This window comes from Xenopus tropicalis, chromosome 10 (genome assembly GCF_000004195.4).
Source record: "Xenopus tropicalis strain Nigerian chromosome 10, UCB_Xtro_10.0, whole genome shotgun sequence".
NCBI classification, from domain to species: domain Eukaryota; kingdom Metazoa; phylum Chordata; class Amphibia; order Anura; family Pipidae; genus Xenopus; species Xenopus tropicalis.
This window is the reverse complement of record NC_030686.2, coordinates 17,032,907-17,052,670: the sequence shown is the minus strand read 5'-3', so window position 1 is coordinate 17,052,670 and position 19,764 is coordinate 17,032,907. Positions and strand designations below refer to the sequence as shown.

At 45.5% G+C, this 19,764-nt stretch overlaps 1 protein-coding gene across 2 annotated transcripts; it reads right to left on the bottom strand.

Moving 5' to 3' along the window:
- Window positions 1-2,582: 2,582 nt before the first annotated feature.
- On the bottom strand, window positions 2,583-13,154 carry limd2 (LIM domain containing 2). 2 transcript variants are annotated; one of them, XM_012971717.3, is made up of 5 exons: window positions 13,028-13,154; window positions 7,627-7,718; window positions 5,771-5,815; window positions 5,541-5,680; window positions 2,583-4,711 (listed from the first exon to the last, which is right to left on the bottom strand). In XM_012971717.3, the coding sequence occupies exons 1-5, from the start codon at window positions 13,116-13,118 to the stop codon at window positions 4,549-4,551; spliced, it is 531 nt and encodes a 176-aa protein (XP_012827171.2). In that variant the 5' UTR covers window positions 13,119-13,154; the 3' UTR covers window positions 2,583-4,548.
- Between the last annotated feature and the right edge of the window lie 6,610 nt (window positions 13,155-19,764).

The following is a 19,764-nucleotide window of genomic DNA, read 5'->3' as shown; positions in this document are numbered from 1 at the left end:
CATGAAATGTATGTAAATTGCAAAAGTACTCTGAAGAACACTCTGAGAGATTTTACAAATGCATGAGTGCATGGCTGATGCTGATTACCCCAAATACATTAGTTTACAAAGCTGTTTTATATTGCTTAAAGGGCCCAACTGGAGTCACTGATATGAATGGCAAACTGCAGCTACAAGCAGGGTCAGACTGGGCCACCGGGGCACCGGGAAAAAGCCTGGTGGGCACTGCCGGCCCTGACCCAATCCGGTTGGGCGCTCCCCCAAGCCTCCCAAGGTGGGCCCTGCACCCCTCAGTCTGATGACAACCAGCTTGATGCAGTTACTTAGATGTTGAATACAATGTAACAGGACATGCAGTTACCCTGTTTTTTCCCATAAATAATAACTGCATATGATTATATGAACCTTCCATAATTAATTATGTTTTTCTGATAGCTGCTGCCTGCACCGCTGTAGAAGCTGAATATGGGGTAGGTACATTACTGTGAGTGGCATTGCCATTATTTCTGTATGTCCTTCTGCATGATTATCCCTATAGAAAGGTTTTGGCATTGTACCATTAGATGGAATTGCTATCAAGGAGGACCAAGTGAAGCAATGCTTTACATATATCTAGAGGGACTGCTGCAAGATGCCATAGACCAGTGGGGCTGGCTATGGCCCGCGGCCCATAGTTTGAGGACAATAGTCACTATTACCTATGTCAGGCAGATTTTCCCTAAAATCTGACAAAAGAAAAAATACTGGCTGGGCTGTGTCTTGTGGTGGGAGTCTGGGAGCAGGAATGGAGGGAGACTGATGGGGCAAATCATGCTGGCTGGCTGGGGCAGACATAATAGGTCACTGGTTACAGTAGTGTAGTTATTGCAGCGAATCAGAGGTAGACATCAGCTACAGGGCCACTAAGGATGTGGTGGTAAAGCCAAAAAAACAACCATGCAATGCAGAGGAAAACCGGGGGGGGGTGAACACTCACTCACAGAGGAAGGCCCGGCTGAGTCTAGAGAGTGGGGGCAGGACAGCGAAGTTACCCCCAAGCCATAAGTCCCAAAACAGCTTAATGCATCCAGGAAGTGATAACCATGTAGGGAATCTGAGGGGGAGGGGGGGCAAAATAGCACATGAGATTCAATGAAAGTATTGGTATGCACTTGGGGAAATAACATTAGTAGGCTACTCTAATTATATTTAATTACAATATATAGTTTGGTCATTTCCCTATGGGACCAAACTGTAAATGTTATCCTTATAAACAGTGCTTAGTGATACCATCAGTTATAATCGGAGCTTAGTGATGTATTTCCTGTTCGATGATCCATTAATATTTGTATATTATAGTAAATAAAGTACCTTCTGTTGTAAAATCTGAGGATATTAGAAGTCACCTTGGAGTTCCATTACCTGTATAAAACCAAGAGGTCTTTGGTCTTGGGGACTTATAATATCCCTATATTTTACAATAGGCGGTACTTTATTCATTGTAGAATAGCCCCCACACAGACTAAAACATAGTAGTTGGCATCTTACAGCAGCCCCTGAAGATTGACAATTGTCACCTGCAGATTCAGCCCCTAACGTAGATTTTGCTTGGGTGGCACCCGATCAAAATCTTTTAACCCGCCCGATTGAAGAGACGACTGATATCCGCAGCCTTGTGATTTCAGTTTTCTTGTCGATCTGCTATACACGCATCGAATATCGTATGAAACAAGGTTTCGTATGATGCTATTGGTGGGTGCGTGTATGGGCAGCTTAAGTCACAACAGGTAAATATGGGGCTCTAAAGGCAACATACTCTTTTTGGGGTGCCATAGAGCTGCTGTACACCTTGTCTGGTAAGCAGCTTTTTGACAGAGGACTTTTTTTTTTTCTTCTTTTACAAGAATAAAAGTACAGTTCGCTTAGGATAAATGGGATGCTGTCTTAGCATACCATTAGCGACATCCTGTAAAAAGTAAATTGTGACGGGCCCTTAAAGGGATTATTTGCCTTTGAGTTAACTTTTTCTTCTGCCTTTTATTAGGTGACCCCAGCAGCCAAAAAAACTCTTGCTCTGTGAGGCTAAAATTTTTATGTTACCATTACTTTGTATTGCTTCTCTTTTTATTTAACCTATTCATCTTCCAGCCTCTCATCTAAACCACTGCCTGGTTGCTAGGGTAAATTGGACCCTAGCAACCAGCTGCAATCACAAGTGCTCCTGTTAGCAGAAAACTGCAATGGTCTGGGGTACACGTGAGCAAGTGATCTTCTTCCTTTCCTCGTCTAACTTTGGAATCCTAGCATAAGGAAGAGGATCGCTTGGTTGCAGGTAACCCGGGCTGATGCGGTTTTCTACTAACAGGGGTATCAGGTAAGTGATTATACCTTTTTCTTCTCCTTTAAAGGTGAACCACTTTTTTAAACATTTAGAAGGCTACAGTCTGTAGACCTGCCCCGGTCTGATTTACTGGATCCATACCCACCAAACTCACTAACAGCAGCATTTCTATTTGTAATAAGACAAGTCACTGGTCCCGAATCAAAAGCCGTGGTCATTTTTACCCGGGTGGAATGGGAAATGAACAAGCAGAGCCAGCAAGTATAGAACAAAACAGCAAGATGCTTTATATAATTACCCTGTATTACAGAACAGTCGTACACTGGCATATCCATAAGCACAGAAAGAGATTATGCTTTAGGGGCCAAGGGCAACACCCTGATAATATGCAGCCAAAGGCACAGAGCCGGAGAGGAGCTAGGAGAAGGATAAGGCAGAACAAGGGTGTAGAATATACACAGAAAAAGAGTTCAGCTCCCAGTCTACAGACAGATTGTAAGTGGGTCCTGAGATCCATTGAACAGAGACGGTGCTTGTGCAATCTATAGCCTATAAATCTCTGTAATGTGTATGAATGTGTGTGCTTTTGTTGTAGTTTGTCCGGATTGCCACCAGATGGGAGTGTTCCTTCATAACAGCCTTCTGCAACCTGGGACTCACCCGCTGGAGCTGAATTCAGCCCACTGGCAGGGGAGGCACAGGTTGCAGCTTCTTGCATGGAAGATCCAGTGCATGACACTTAAGTCCTATGTACAGGAAAGTTTTGCAGTACTACGTCCCCCCCAATCTATGTCAAAAGAAAATATTTAAAAGTCCAAGTTACTAGTTGTTTTTGGTATAGTTTCTATTTAAACTCTGATTTTTGCACATCTGACAAACCCCTAGCATGATCTTCCCCGAGCTTACATATTGCCAAAGGATGCCTATGTGCCTGATCTCCAGCATAATTAGCCACTATATAGGATAGCTGCACTGCATGTCCAGGCCTTTATTTCCTTATTTTCCCAAGAAAATGCCTTTTCCTTTAACTTTTTTGAAACATAAAGGGGCAATATGTGTAAAATTTAATTTGCTCCTCAATAAAGCTGACTGGGTAAGCACCACTAATTTCCTTGAACAAAAGTCTATTGGCAGAATTTATAGCATTTATCCTATGCAGCCTGGTACGGCATGCAAGAGAAGGTATAGTTCAGTATTTCCCCTTCAAAGCCCATCCTTCCCTGGCAAGGAGTGGGCAAGGGTAAAAGCAGTAAAATCCCAGATACTGTTAACTGGGAGCACTGGCAAGACCCACAATGCACTGCATCAGGGTAACACTCACTAAATCTGGAGCAGTGAGGCTTCTATTGTACAATCAGAGCTGGAAAGGTACCAGTAAGTTCAAGTCTGTAAACGATCCATCAACCCAAGTGCAGAGAGAATTAATAGCCCCTTGTGCTGCCATTGGACCCTGCTGACAGCTAAAGAGTTAAGGAATGTTGCAGCCTCCCTCTTCTTTACAGAAGGAGAGACTGATGAGGTTTTGGGGGAATTAAAGTAAGAGGGCTTGGAAGAGAACCAATCACTATACTTGGCCACTTTAATTCCTGAACTAGCCGACTGCATGGATGCTGACCGAGCTCAGGGGTATTCGTAAGGTTTCTCAGATCTGAAAGGACAGACCAGTCTCCATAACTCAACAATGCAATGTCCTTGTCACTGTCCAGGTGACGTAAACAAATGGCCTCCTTCAGGGGTAAGGGAACACTACAGAAACACATATATGCACACTGTCCGTGTCTCCTGAGAATGATTTGCCTTCAACCCCCTTATAAACTCCCAACAGCCCGCCCCTGAGATATGTATAAAAACAAAAACAGCTGCACAAGTTGACCATTGGTAACCTAGCCCCTGCAGCATTGGCTAATGCCCCCAACAATCAAACAGGACACTATTACTCAACCACCACCCGCCCCCACCCATCCCGTTGGCCATGTGAACCCAGAATTCAAAAAGGCTGCTTCACCCTGGAATGTAAAAATGTGAACTGTAAGTACACAGAATAGGATGAATAGCCTTTAGTCCCTGGGTCAATAGGGCCCTAGGGAGGAATTCTGGGACCAGGCAGCATGTGAACCTCTACTCCAGCAGGAAAGAGGTTGACTGAACCAGTTACAACCTATGGAAAGTGCCTTCATCTGCATTAAAATCCACCCCCCAGCCATGGCGCCCCCAGCACTGGGGGACCCTCAGGGTGCTTTGTCTCCTGACGCCTCCGTCTCCTTGTGGGTCCACAAATCTTTATGAGGTCGGCGACCAAATCCTTCATCGTAATTTCCTTTGCTCTTGAAGAGCTGCTGGAAGTGAGGCTTGCAGTAAAACTCTCCATGAAGTGCGGCATAGGTCCCCAGGCTGAAAAACATTGCGCCAACCATCAATACAGTGACTCTGCAGGGTGCCAGTTTACTGCAGATACATATGAGCCAATCATCTTATAAATAACCAGTCAGGGTCTATATTGGCCCACAGCACCTGCATCTCTTCTAAAAACCTTCAGTTGGGTTCACATCCTAAGATTTGGATGCGGCATTGATGCAAGTTTGTAAATGACCATATATAAACTGCGTCATACATGAAAGGCTGCCCAGACACAGAGGTCAATATTGTCAGTTACCTTGGCTTAAAGGGGAACTCCGGCTTCCTAACTAGTTAACTAGTTAAAGGAGAAGGAAAGGTAAAAATCCTTTGGGGAGGGGGGAATGGGGTGACGCACAAGCCCGGGGTAGCTGTGAGCGAGTGTTCCCTCTTCCTTCTTTTGCTTTCCTGAATCCCAGGGCCGGCGCATGCGCAGTAGAGTGAAAAAGCTGACATTTTTGTTAAAGTTCAGCTGCTCACTCTACTGCGCATATGCAAGTGAAGAAGGAAGACGAAACACTCGCTCGCAGGTACCTTGGGGGCTTGTGTGGTTTTCTCCTAAAAAGAGCACCAGCCCGGCGTAAAAGTTAAGCAACTAAAGTCACTGGGGGTGCCTAACATTTGAGTTAAGTTGTGCTTGGGGAAAGTTCCCCTTTAATGACCTGTGTATGGGTCCTGCTCCCAATATCTGGGCAAAGCCAGCTATCATTGGAATCTGCATACTGATCATTGGCCATCTATAACTGTTCTCGGGACTGGATTATTCCCAAAACAAACTGTGGGCAAAAGTAGCCACCTGAGATTGGCACAGTCCTGCAATACCCACCTTAGCTTGGCACTGCAGTGCTTACAGCAGAAACAGGAGTTGTGAAAGATGTGTTTGTCGGCCACTAGCCGCTCCATGGGATACACGGTTTTCTGGCAGGACGAGCACAGCTCTCTGACTGCAGGCTTCATGCTAAAAGACTGAGCGAGATAAGTTTATTAGCAATCTGTATTTCCCAAACACCCGGACCAAAGACACTGGAAGAGATGGGCCAGGGCACAAGCACCTACCTTTGATCTTTGCACCACGCTGACTGCAGGGCTGCACCCAGAATCCTAAAATAAAAGAAGAGGCAAAGATATTGTCCGTGTCCATGACATTGGGTTATCTACACAAAATTTGCACTGGCTTAGTAACCAATCAGCAAGAAGCACTTACCAGTACCCTGCTTGGAAGGAAGCAGCTCATTAATAAATATATGTAGTGCAAACTTTGCATTTTTTCTTACATATGAGAGCAAACCTGCCTCTGAGACAAAACTGGGGCCGATTTTCTTAAACAGGTGCAAATCTGATCGAGCTGCAAAGCAACCAATCCGCCAATGTCTGACTGGCTTACTTTGTGCCACCATCTTTAGCTGAAATTGTACAAATCGGCAGGGAACATTCTGTCCCATCTACTTTCCCTGCACAAATAAAATCTGATGCAATGCTGGCTCTGCGGTCTGGAACATTCAAATCCAATAACACAAAGGTGCACTTTGCATGTGCCACAAGGGACACCACAAAATCCTAGGTCACCAAAATATTTCTCTAGGGTAAAACAGACCTATAAGCTGTCTTTTGCTCCATACTCATAGGGATTTTAGCTGTGCTTGCTGTTCAGTCTTCATGCCATTCTCTGCAAGGCAACACAATGCCTCCAGGATGGAGTCCAAGTCTCAGCTAAGGTCTCTGGCAATCTACTGCAGGGGAGCACAGCCAATTCTTTGTTATCGGCACAGGCGCATGTAAACGCCAAACCAGGTGTGTTTCACCTGGATTTGGCGCTTACACGTACCTGTGTCAGTACAGTCCCGTAAGAAAGAATGGATTTGTATTTCATTGTCATTTCAAAAACTCCACCTCAGGGGAATGCAGGGTGAAACACCCATCTGTATGAGCCCTTAATTAGATGTTATTGCATGTGGTGTTGGCCAGACCCACAAAGGAGCTTGGGTTAAATGATACACATTAAATGCACAATAATTCCTTTTGAGGCAGGTGGGAACCTTAGTACTACACCTAACGCTATACCAGCCAATAGGCTAGTCCAGGTGGGACTATTAGTGCTACACCTAACGCTATACCAGCCAATAGGCTAGTCCAGGTGGGACTATTAGTGCTACATGACACTATACCAGCCAATAGGCTAGTCCAGGTGGGACTATTAGTGCCACAGCTGACACTATACCAGCCAATAGGCTAGTCCAGGTGGGACTATTAGTGCTACATCTGACACTATACCAGCCAATAGGCTAGTTCAGGTGGGACTATTAGGGCTACATCTGACACTATACTAGCCGATGGGCTAGCCCAGGTGGAACTCTTAGCACTACGCCACCTGACACTATACCAGCTGGTAGGCTACCTGTGACCTTGGTGTAGTGTTCTCCGAACAGGTTCACGTACTGTAAGAGCTTGCACCAGAATTATCTCTTGCCTTTGTGCAAGAGTCTTTAGTGGACAGAGAATAGTACATGGCAGTACCAAGCCAACCACTTGGCAGCTTGGTCTCTTTGAAAGCCTGACCCTTCCTGGCCAACCCTCCAATAATGAATCCCAACACCTGCGGGCAGGGTGGGGTATTTGGAATGGGTGTCTTGACCATGAATTGCCCTAGGTAGAACAAATTGCATGTTCATTTGGCATTACTGAGATTTCAGCATTCCCTGGGGGTCACCCTGGAGCTAACAGTCTTTAATTCTGCCACTAATACAGAGAGCTGAACAGACATCTCATCCAGCCTTTGTTGTGTGCCAATGCTATGATGCCTCCTGTGATTGGCAGCTTACTTTGCGTACATACAGATGATCAATCCTGTTCTGCCCTGGGCACAACTCTGCGGAAACCTCACTACAATAGAAATATAGACTCATGAAACTTACATGGCCTGCAGCTGGAGTATTGGGCATTTTAGCCTGGAACATTTCTCTCGATGTCTGTTTCTGGCACAACTTCAGGACAATGTGATTTGCATCTGCGGAAACAAAAGGAGAACAAACTCATCTTATGAACTGGCAGGAGCTACACTGCGCCAGGAGTTGTAGAAGAACAATATCAGAAAGCCTGGGGGCTGCCCAGCCATGTACTTGGTAAATAGTCAAAGCTACAAGATTTTACTGAGAGACTAGTTGGGTTGGAGTCAGGGGGCTAAATGTAAAAAAAAAAAAAAAAAAAAAAAAAAAATCACGTCTGTCATTTCCCGTCACCCTGTGGCTTCTGCTATTTCCTGAGAACATGTCCTCATCCAGTTTCTACTGCTCGGGCGCCTGAGCTCGCCATCTGCACTCTTATCAAGCCAACTATGCAAGGGCACAGCGGTATCCATATCCACCGGTACCAAACAATAAGTACACTTCTCTTTTCTGTATGGAAAGCACCACCCTCTCTGCAACATACATGGGCAGTGGCGTAACAATATTACTGGGCCCCACAGTAAATTCAGTTTGGGGCCCAAAAAACATTATTAAGTTGATCAGTTCTCCCAACATATATTAAAATTGCTCATTATTTTGTACTTACTGGGCCCTCAACACTCCTGTGCCCCCTGCAACCTTAGGGTCTGCTTCCTGTGTAGTAACGCCCCTGTACACGGCGCTCTCTGTCCTTTTGCATTCTACACGGCCATCTTGCTCCACCCGTTTGCCCCCTCTTTAAGCTACATGGCTTTCACTCACTGTGACCTGCACAGATCCATCTCTCCCTCTCTGTACAATTCGGGCCCCCTCTCTCTATGTTCCTCTCTGTAACCAACATAGATCTCACTTTCCCTCTCCATACCATATACAGCATATACCATCTCCCTCTGTGCCATATGCAGCTTACTCTTCTCATTTCTCTCTGTAGCCAACATCTCTCTCCCTCTCTGTACCATACACATCCAATACTCCGTCTCATTGTACCACACACAGCTCTCTCTCTGCTCTCTGTAACTTACACAGCTCTCTTGCCATCTCTGTAATGCAACATCTCTCTCCCTCTTTGTACCATACACATCCAATACTCTGTCTCATTGTACCACACACAGCTCTCTCTGCCCTCTGTAACATACATAGCTCTCTTGCCATCTCTGTAATGCAACATTTCTCTCCCTCTGTAACATACACAGCAGTCTCTGTCCCCTCTCCCCAGCTATCTCTCCCGAAACAGAAAATGATACATCTCCATCCTTCCTCCCACTCTAAGGTCACTCTGGTCCTCCTCTCAGCAAAACATCCAGGTGGCACCCTGGCGCCCATTGTCCTACCTCAACCCTGCACACAGCAGATCTTGTTCTTTCGCCGACGCTTGGCTTAAAATAATCTCTAGTGACGGAATTGCCTGGGCGCAAATCACTGTACAGAATTGTTGAAAACACCTTGTTTGGGAAACAGAGAGGCGGAAGCAGATAAGGGGTGGGGGGAGATGGGGTTACAGGAGGGGTACAAGGGACTGATGTGGGTGAGCGGAAAGGGGAAGATCAAAAGGTGAGAGAGAGTGTGTGGGGAAGGTAGGGAAGAACTGAATTATATTGCTATTTGGAGCTTTGTGATATGATATCTTTTCCTTCCCTCTGTACCCAAAAGGCATCAAAGTGAGTGTTTGTAAAGCATCCCCAGGGCCCACACAGGATGCATGGCCTACATTTACAGGCACCTTCTCTAAAGGGAGCAGCACCTAAACAAACATGCCTGTGTGCAGCAGGAATAATGCACCCCTACGGTAATATTTCTTTTTAAGTGCTATTTATTTATTCATTCATTCTATTGATCTGTAGGATTTGCTTTTCAGTATCTTATCCAGTATTCTCCTATTTGTTTTTGGTAGAGTGAAGAACAGAGGGCCCACAACTAAGCACAGTTTTTGCATAATGAAAATATAATTCTTAGCAACATTCCAATAACTAATTTGAAAAAATGCAATAGTTTTATTAATACTAAAAGCAAGCTCTCTGGTTCTGACTCTTGAAACAATGTAACATAGGTCAATTCTTCTCCAGACCTCATAATTGGCTGGCTTCTGCTAGTGTTTCAGGAATCAGAACCAGCAGTGCAGAGAATGTAAACAGCCAGACAGATACGTGTATTTCAGAAATTTGCTTGGAACTGTATTAGGCAAAACACTGTTTTTGGGTGGAAATTCCCCTTTAAAAGACACATTATACAGCATAAATTTCTGCGATACATACAGAATGAATCTGAAACTATTTAGTGCAGGTTTCAACAGAACCGTAGAATCTGCAGCACTTTTCACTCCTTAAATGCAGTGCAGCAAGTTCTAGGCTCAGTGGCAGCTCAGCAGTTAAATGTGGGTGTTTGTAGCCCTTTCACTGGAACAGACTAGATCATTTAGGGCCACAATGGGCTTGTTAGACTTATGCCTGTAGGAGATATCCTGGTCACAAACCACATGTATGTATTTATGTCTGGTTAAACATCTGTCTGACCAAGTGCCTGTTGCTTTTCCCAGCAGTCTAGCCTTCCGTCTGTCCTCCCCCACTGCCAGCACAGCCTTTTTGGCCTTGTCAGGACTACTCCTTATCTGCAGGGCAGTGCTACTATGCGTCTCAGTGGTGTGGGTTGCAGTTCGCTTATTGATTTTCTTTTCTAGTGTAATAGGTATATACAATTTCTCCCCACAACCATCTGCACAGCTAATGATATTTCCATTTCTGTATATAATGGGCATTTAGAGTACATACAAGAGTACCAATCAGCATCTGCTGATAACAGTGCCATTAAGTGTGCCGGGCAGCAGCAGCCCCAGGAGGTTATGGCTAGGGCCTGAGTTTGTAGCTTGTTGCTGAGAGACAAGGAAGGGACTGTGTGATGGCCCTGAACACCTACCATCTGTACAGTGGCAGAATATCTGCTAATGGCAATATTATGTATAGCAGTGAGGATTCAATGTTTGACCCTGCATCAGGGTACAACAGGGAGCTGATAAAAGCAGTGCCAGGCCATGGCAGGGTCAACAGTTCCAGGCTACAATGGTGAGAGGTTTCAGAAGTGTAGTGCCACAGCAGGCTGGGGGCAGCAGTGCAATAGCAGGGCTACAGTGGTGCAGAGACAGAGATGATATAAAGCTGGCCATACACAGGCAGATTGCAGCTGCTGATTCGAGTCTTTTAGACACATATGCCAGCTTATCCGCCCATGAATGGGAACCCTCGACAGCCCTACCTGACTGATATCTGCCCGAAAATGGCCTAGGTGTCGATCGGGTAGGTTTGTTCTTTTCTTAGTCGAATCGAGGACCGCATCATATGCGGTCCTTGCTCCCACTTTTTGTACCCCTCATTGTAATTTAATTGTTTGGCCCTAGGGTCATCCAAAGTGGGTAGAGATTTGATTATTTGGCAACCTTGCGGCGTGTATGGCCACCTTTGTCATTCTGCTGCCCATGTTCTTATACGCTGAGAGCATTTAATAAGCATAGGGGCATAGCTGCACAGGGCTGTAGCACGATGGGGTGTACAGCTGCACAGGGCTGTAGCAAGAGGGGGCACAGCTGCACAGGGCTGTAGCAAGAGGGGGTGCACAGCTGCACAGGGCTGTAGCAAGATGGGGTGCACAGCGGCAAAGGGCTGTAGCAAGATGGGGTGCACAGCGGCACAGGGCTGTAGCAAGATGGGGTGCACAGCTGTACAGGGCTGTAGCAAGATGGGGTGCACAGCTGCACAGGGTTGTAGCAAGATGGGGTGCACAGCGGCAAAGGGCTGTAGCAAGATGGGGTGCACAGCTGCACAGGGCTGTAGCAAGAGGGGGCACAGCTGCACAGGGCTGTAGCAAGATGGGGTGCACAGCTGCACAGGGCTGTAGCAAGATGGGGTGCACAGCTGCACAGGGCTGTAGCAAGATGGGGTGCACAGCTGCACAGGGCTGTAACAAGAGGGGGCACAGCTGCACAGGGCTGTAGCAAGATGGGGTGCACAGCTGCACAGGGCTGTAGCAAGAGGGGGCACAGCTGCACAGGGCTGTAGCAAGATGGGGTGCACAGCGGCAAAGGGCTGTAGCAAGATGGGGTGCACAGCGGCAAAGGGCTGTAGCAAGATGGGGTGCACAGCTGCACAGGGCTGTAGCAAGAGGGGGCACAGCGGCACAGGGCTGTAGCAAGGTGGGGTGCACAGCGGCAAAGGGCTGTAGCAAGGTGGGGTGCACAGCGGCACAGGGCTGTAGCAAGGTGGGGTGCACAGCGGCACAGGGCTGTAGCAAGGTGGGGTGCACAGCGGCACAGGGCTGTAGCAAGGTGGGGTGCACAGCGGCACAGGGCTGTAGCAAGGTGGGGTGCACAGCGGCACAGGGCTGTAGCAAGGTGGGGTGCACAGCGGCACAGGGCTGTAGCAAGGTGGGGTGCACAGCGGCACAGGGCTGTAGCAAGGTGGGGTGCACAGCGGCACAGGGCTGTAGCAAGGTGGGGTGCACAGCGGCACAGGGCTGTAGCAAGGTGGGGTGCACAGCGGCACAGGGCTGTAGCAAGGTGGGGTGCACAGCGGCACAGGGCTGTAGCAAGGTGGGGTGCACAGCGGCACAGGGCTGTAGCAAGGTGGGGTGCACAGCGGCACAGGGCTGTAGCAAGAGGGGGCACAGCGGTACAAGGCTGTAGCAAGAGGGGGCACAGCTGTACAAGGCTGTAGCAAGAGGGGGCACAGCTGCACAGGGCTGTAGCTATATGGGGGCACAGCTGCACAGGGCTGTAGCTATATGGGGGCACAGCTGTACAGGGCTGTAGCAAGAGGGGGCACAGCTGTACAGGGCTGTAGCTATATGGGGGGCACAGCTGTACAGGGCTGTAGCTATATGGGGGGCACAGCTGTATAGGGCTGTAGTTAGTGTATTTGACAACAGTAATAATAATACCCCTACAGAAGAGAAGGCTGCGGGCACACTCATGTCCCAGTTCCCGCCTGTACTAGCAAGCCGGCTCCTCACTAGCCCCGACTCCCCGTATGTGGCTGCCCCATACATTACTGAGCCGTTACCCCCATCCCAGTTATTGCCCCAAATCCCAAGCCCATATCCCTGCCTCATACAGCAGCTGCCACTCCATACTGTTACTCTGTGTCTGGCCTCTGCCGCTCGGGTATCAGACTGTGGCAACCTGCAGCTCTAGGACTACATCTCCCAGCAACCCCTTCCAGCCAGCCAGTCATGGAGAAGATGCCAACTGTAGCGCTGCCACAGCTTAAGTGACGCAAGGTATGAAGTCTGTGCTGCCGGATCCCATTCATTTTTTAAGCTTTGGTGTCAGAGTGGGAGGCCATGGTAAGTGTGTGGGGTCTAATTAATGGGGGTCCCCGGCACTCACCTCCTTTCAGGCTACTTTCTCTCTGTGAGATGTCTCTTTCTTCCTTACGCTCTCTTTTCACAAGCCCAGGTTCTTTGTGTGGCTGCTTCATGCAACAGCTTCCCCCTCCCCCTCTTCCTCTCCTCCCTTATTATCTATCTCCCTCCATCCTCTGCCCCCCTCCCCCATGGCCTTTCTCAATACCTCCTTCTTGTCTCCTATTGGTCACCCTGGTCCTCTTCCTCCTCCTCTTTCTTCCTTCTGCCCCTTTCTCTCTAATGCACTGTGCATCAGCCCCTTATGGCTCGTCCTTCTGTGCCCCCAACTTGTCTCTTTCTCCCCTCTGCCCCCCTTATCTCTGGACATCTGCTTGTGCTCCCCCTTCTTTCACTCCACCCCTAGTCTCACCCCATCATCAATGTACTTTGCTCTGTGTAATTAATTCTAGTTCCCTTTTTATTTATTAACCCCCATGTTACCTTTTCCCACACAAGTCAGCTGCAGAATGCAGTCAGCAGCTTGGGGACACAATATATATAGCTAAATTATACACATACATATATAGCACATTATATATGTATATATACACAAACTTCACAAATCTGTACACACACACACACACACACACACACACATAGACAGGTTGTGTTAGGTGTTTGTAATGAATAGCGGAAAGAGCTGCAGTTTCCCTGGCAACAGAGAGGATGCTCTAGTTATCCGGAGTCAGTTGCCATGGAGACAGAAAGGAGGAGCTGTGGATCCAGGTAGCACAATCTGTAACGGCAGTAGGGGAAGATGGGAGTACGCTTCATGTAAATGGACCAACAGGCCACGTAAGGGAATACATTGCAGAGACCGGTGCCATTCATAGTATTACTGCCAGCTGTTAGGTGGCTGCTTTTGCCTATGCCCCTAACAACAGTGGAATGCCCTGTATGGCGTATAGGTGTAGGCCCAAATGAGATGCAGCATAGCCAGATCCACTGCTGAATATAGGAAATGTTTCAATGGATTCCCTCCACAAAATGCAGATGTAGTTTAAACAGAACAGTCTTAAAGGTGGCCATACACAAGCCAATAAAAGCTGCAGATGGACCAAGGGCCTACCTGACCAATATCTGTCCATAAATTGGGCAGCTGTCGATCTGGCTTGTTAAAAAAAAAAAATCACCTCAGGCGAGGAGCACATCGCTCATTGATGTGGTCCTCCCCCCAATGGCATCCCATTAATGTGATTCAACCTGATATCACCCGCCTTAAAGCGGGCATATTAGGGGGGGTATATGGCCACATTTAAGGTGACCTCCCCTTCTCTGTCCTGCTTTCCGTGGTCTCCATTCTCCTTTCCTTCTATTAATGGATATATTTACTTGTGACAGCCAGTTATTACACCCTGCAGTATGTGGTGAATTTGTAATCTAGTAAACACTGCAGGTCTCTATAAAAATATAACACATAAAACAGCCCATATTTAAATCACAGTGTCATGTTATATGAAAATGTTCCATTGGATAATTCTGTATTTAAACAGTGCCATTTTAATTACTAAAATCCTTCCATCTGGCCCTGTGCTCACACACAAGCCCCAGCATGTAAAAAATATATATATAAATAAATCCAAATGGTGTCCGCACTCCAAGGCTCAATATTCTGAGGGGTGCATTGCCAAAATTATGTATATACAGAAAATAATAATCATCCGTGGCCAGCACACCCTTCAATGCTTTATCAAAAATTTATTGAAAATATATTGTTTAAAACCGACGTTTCGGTCCTCATTAGGACCTTTCTCAAGGATCCTTGAGAAAGGTCCTAATGAGGACCGAAACGTCGGTTTTAAACAATATATTTTCAATAAATTATATATATATATATATATATATATATATATATATATATATATATATACAAGGATCCTTGAGAAAGGTCCTAATGAGGACCGAAACGTCGGTTTTAAACAATATATTTTCAATAAATTTATATATATATATATATATATATATATATATATATATATATATATATATATATATATATATATATATATATATATATATATGTAAAAAATGCTGATGCACACCAGGAAAATTTTATCAAAAAAAAGATACTTAGTTTATTTAGATCGACGTTTCGGTCCTCACCCGGGACCTTTATCAAGATATAAAATGTGCAAACAAACAGTGTTTATAAAGACTAACCCACCAGTTAACCACCACCAAACCACACCCCTCTCTGGAGTGGCTGTGTTAACCCTTAAAAAAGATCTCAGTTCCAGCAGATATCAAACCAATCATATTTCCAGGTAACCAAACCAATCACATATCAGCCTATGAAAGAGTAGAGCTGTGTCTTTAGCACATACACTACTTCCTGTTACAGATAGAACCTGTTTATAGGGTTGCCAGGTTGGTGTTTTTTCACCCAAATTGGGCTACTAATTTAAAGCCCAGGCAGGTTTCCAAAGTACAAACCCACCAAGGTATGAATTTGGACTACTTTTTTGAGCCTTCTCAGGTTTAAAAACTAGCCAACTTTTTTTTTTCTCTAGTAAACTGGCATCTTCATCTCCCAGTGCATGTTGGGTAATGTATTTTGTAACAAAAAGACTACAGTCAAGGTTAATGTAAAACTACATTACCCAGCATGCAGTGGGACTGGTGTAGAAAGAGGCTCCATTTTCTACTCTGCTTTGCTGCTGTGCCTTACTTCTCAGTCCCAATTGAATTACAACCTGTTTCCTGCTCTTTCTGGTATGAGATTGTTATTGTTGCTATTTTTGTGCTACTTTTGAAGTGGTGTTTGACTAGTTTTGGTACGGAGTTTGGCTGGTTTTGAAAATTAGACCTAGCAACCCTGAACCTGCATTATTCCTGTCAGGTGAACAGTGAGCGCACACAACACCACAAAAAGACTCAAGGAAATTATCTGTTGATAGGTCACTAGGATATAATTTGTTTGTTGGTTTAGTTTTCTCTCTTTTCATACAGTTCATATATATATATATATATATACACACACATATACAAAATGTCCCTCTTGACTACTTTATATACGCTTTCCCTGCATCTTCTTCTTGGCTCAACTCTTTCCCTTCGCTTTATTCCTGGACTGAGCTTCAAAGTAGGCCCTGTCATTCCAGGTACACGGAGGCCCCATGCAGCCCCCAAAGACTATCTAAGGCAGGGATCCCCAACCTTTCTAACTCGTGAGCCACATTCAAATGGAAAAAGTGTTGGGGAGCAACACAAGCATGGAAAAAGTTCCTGGGGGTGACAATAAGAGCTATAATTGGCTATTTGGTAGCCCCTATGTGGACTGGCAGCCCACAGGAGGCTCTGTTTGGCTTTACACTGGGTTTTATGCAACCAAAAGTTGCCCCCAAGCCAGAAATTAAAAAATGAGCACCTACTTTGAAGCCACTGGGAGCAACATCCAAGGGGTTGGAGAGCAACATGTTGCTCACGAGCCACTGGTTGGGGATCACTGATCTAAGGCATCATAAAGCAGCCCCTCTGGCATTTGCCTGAATCTACAGATTGCCAGTACAACCTGCCTGTCCTTTTCTTGCCTAGGGTTGCCACAAACAAAATACTGGCCTTGCTGTGTTTTTATCTTTTTTTCCTATTAATAACATTGTGTGCGTCATTTTTACGAGTCAGGCCAGTAAAATACTAGTCAGGAGGCAACCCTATTCTTGCCTCACACAACTCCTTGTTCTTTTTTCCCCCAACTCTACTTCCTTCCTGCCTCTCTCTCACCTCTCCTTTTATCTTTAAAGGAGAAGAAAAAGGCTAAGTCACTTGGGGGTGCCAAAATGTTAGGCTCCCCCAAATGACTTAGATCGCTTACCTTGTGCCCCTGTACGGAGAGAACAGCACCAGCCCGGGGTAGCAGCAATCGTTTCCTCCTTCCTTTTCGCTGGCGCGCGCATGCGCAGTAGAGTGAAAAGCCGAACTTAAACAAGAAAGTCGGCTTTTCACTCTACTGCGCATGCGCCGGCCGGCGGATTTCGCCGGCAGAAGAGAAAGGAAGGAGGAAGCGCTCGCAACAGGTACCCCGGGCTGGTGTTGTTTTCTCCTAACAGGGGCACCAGCCCAGGGTACAATGTAAGCGATCTAAGTCACTTGGGGGTGCTTAACATTTTGGCACCCCCAAGTGACTTAGCCTTTCCTTCCCCTTTAATGTTTGTTATTTGTATGGTGAATCATTTTGATTTGCTACTGGGTAGTGACTTTAGCTGCATGTAGGCAGTGATGTAATTCATTGGGGGCTTTGTTTTGCAGTGTAGATACCTCCAGTAATTTTACATGCAGGGCACGAAGTGCAAAAAGGCATATTGTTCCATTTTTTTACACTTTACACCCTGCAGGTATCGGATGACCCCTCTGATGTAGGGATATGGTAGTATATAAGACTAGAAATGGGAAGAATCCGACGCTTGGCGACCTTGCCAAGCTGCCCCCAATCTGTCTTACTACCTACCAAAGGTCTCCTATTGTGTTTTAATTGTATAATCATCATGTTATAATACCATAATGCTATCCTACCAAAGGTGTTCTCCAGTACTTATCACTTTTATGCAAGGACATTTTACAGGGTTACAGTGATTAAGTGTTCTTTAGTTGACCTGTGGAACCTTTATGCTGACTGCAGTAACATTTACTATTGCTTATGGAGAATGCCTGCTTCCCAACAAGCTGCATTGCAGTCAAAGCATTTGTTCAGTCCCCCAGCTTATAACAGGGTTAGAAAGTATTAGTAGAACTAATACCCACTGTAGATATCCCAATACCATGCCTTTATAGCAGTCTCAGCACCTGACACAAGTGCAGCAGGTATTAAAGGAGGCATGCTAGGAAGACATGCAGGCACACAATGACCTATTTATTTTTGCCTTCCATAACAGTTGATTTGCATATGTTATTGATGCCCTGAGCTCTTTCTTGTTTTGCATGAGTTCTCCATTTTGCATTTCTCCATGTACAGTCTTTGCCACTGTGTTTTTTTTACTTCTGCTTTTTACAAGAACTTGTGAAATTTACAACTACTGTGATGGAAATGGGCACATTTAACGGTTTGTTAAATAGTGCATAGTGCATTAGAAGATGAAAATTTTTAAAACCCACCCAGTCAAGAAATTACTGCTGTTTGTGGTCTCAGGATATTGTTCTGTTTTGTCTGCCCAACATAACATAGCTTTAAGTTTACCTCTGAGGCTGAGTTTTAGGCCATGTGCTATTTAGTCATGGGTACAGCCATTTACATTCAGACAAGCCGCTGATATGCCTTAATCAATATCTATCACAGCAACACATCTTAACTGATCTCATGCTTCTTTATAGGTAATGAAGACTACAGCCAGCGGCCTGTGAGACAGGTTAGATAATTTCTTCAGATGAGGATTGCATGGGCACATTGATGTGGCCCTCTCCAGATGGTTCAACATAGGGCCCAGATCTGTGTATTTTGGGCTCTGGCACACGGAGAGATTTGTCGTGGGCGACTAATCTCCCCGTGTGCCAGAGCCCTTATTGGGCTGGTGGGGGAGCTGTTTTGTGCTCTGTGTACTTTAAATGCCAGGGCCTATTTTGAATCCCAGTCCAGGCCTGGGTCTGTGTAAGAATTAGCCTGAATTGGATCAGCACATGGATGGCCAATTCGTGAAAAGATCATTGCTTTGGGTACAGGATAAAAGGTTAAAAGATCACAGATCCCTGTTTAGTTGAGGCCCAGAAAAGAAAGTGCACCCAGCAGGGCTGCAGTTGTTTCAGTGTATTTCTGCAGCTCTAACGCATATCTAGAAATAAGATATGATGATATAGCTGTACTGTTTGTCATGCAAGATGAATTGTTTTACAGCATACATAAACATTTTAATCTCTAGATAATGCAGCATTGTTACATATGAAACCTCTCAATTGCATTTACTTCAAGCCCTACAGAACAGGAAGCTGCCTCTCACCTCTGCTTTAAACCTTTATATTAGAATTGGGAGATGAATATTTTCCTAAATCAGGTACGGGCAGGTCTCACCAAATGTTTTCTCTGCCAGCGTATCAACGTTGGGTGATATAGCACTGATCTACTATTCTGTTCACCGATAGACACCGCATCAGTCCCTTATGTGAACAGGCCAATGCCATGGCGGTTAGTTCATAGTGATTTTGTGGCAGAAGAAATAAAATCTTTGTTTTTTCCTCCAATGAAGAAATGCCAGCATAGAAAATACCTCATGTAACACAGGGAATAGAACCAGTTTTTTTTTTTTGCAGTAGCAACTAACCCCAGCTAGAGTTTTGAAGGTTAAGGCTGGGCATACATCTTTTTTTATGATTTTTGGTATGAGTCTGTTGGGTTGGCATTCCCAACAAATATCGTGTATGCTGGATATCGATCAGTTGATTAGGGAGGATTTACATTTTTATGACAATACACTGTTGGCCAAGGTATAGAGCATGATCATAAGAAAAGTTTCTGAAAAAGGTTTCTGTTCATTTCCTGCAGTTGCGGTAATTTAGGCTGTTCCCCCAAGGCTAAAAAGAACATCAATCTGATTAAAGGGTAACCTATTTATGGTTTGCATACCATTCTGCTGTAAAGAGCAACTAAATCCAAAACATTTAGGGGTGTGGAAAGATTAGCAAAACTGATAATAAAAGGGTAAACCTATAAAAGGTAAGAAATCCCTCAGGGCAAGGACAAACATGAGGGATTGTTCGTTTTCCTCTGCCGAGGAAAGCAGATCCACTTTTATTTAC

What these genes read in the sequence shown, in the direction of transcription:
- limd2 (XM_012971717.3), bottom strand. Translation starts at nt 13,118, where the DNA reads ATGAAGCAGCCACACAAAGAACCTGGGCTTGTGAAAAGAGAGCGTAAG. An exon ending in ATACTCCAGCTGCAGGCCAT is followed by an intron (nt 5,816 to 7,626) that starts GTAAGTTTCATG and finishes CTTTTATTTTAG; the next exon opens with GATTCTGGGTGCAGCCCTGC. An exon ending in CACTGCAGTGCCAAGCTAAG is followed by an intron (nt 4,712 to 5,540) that starts GTGGGTATTGCA and finishes AATGTTTTTCAG; the next exon opens with CCTGGGGACCTATGCCGCAC.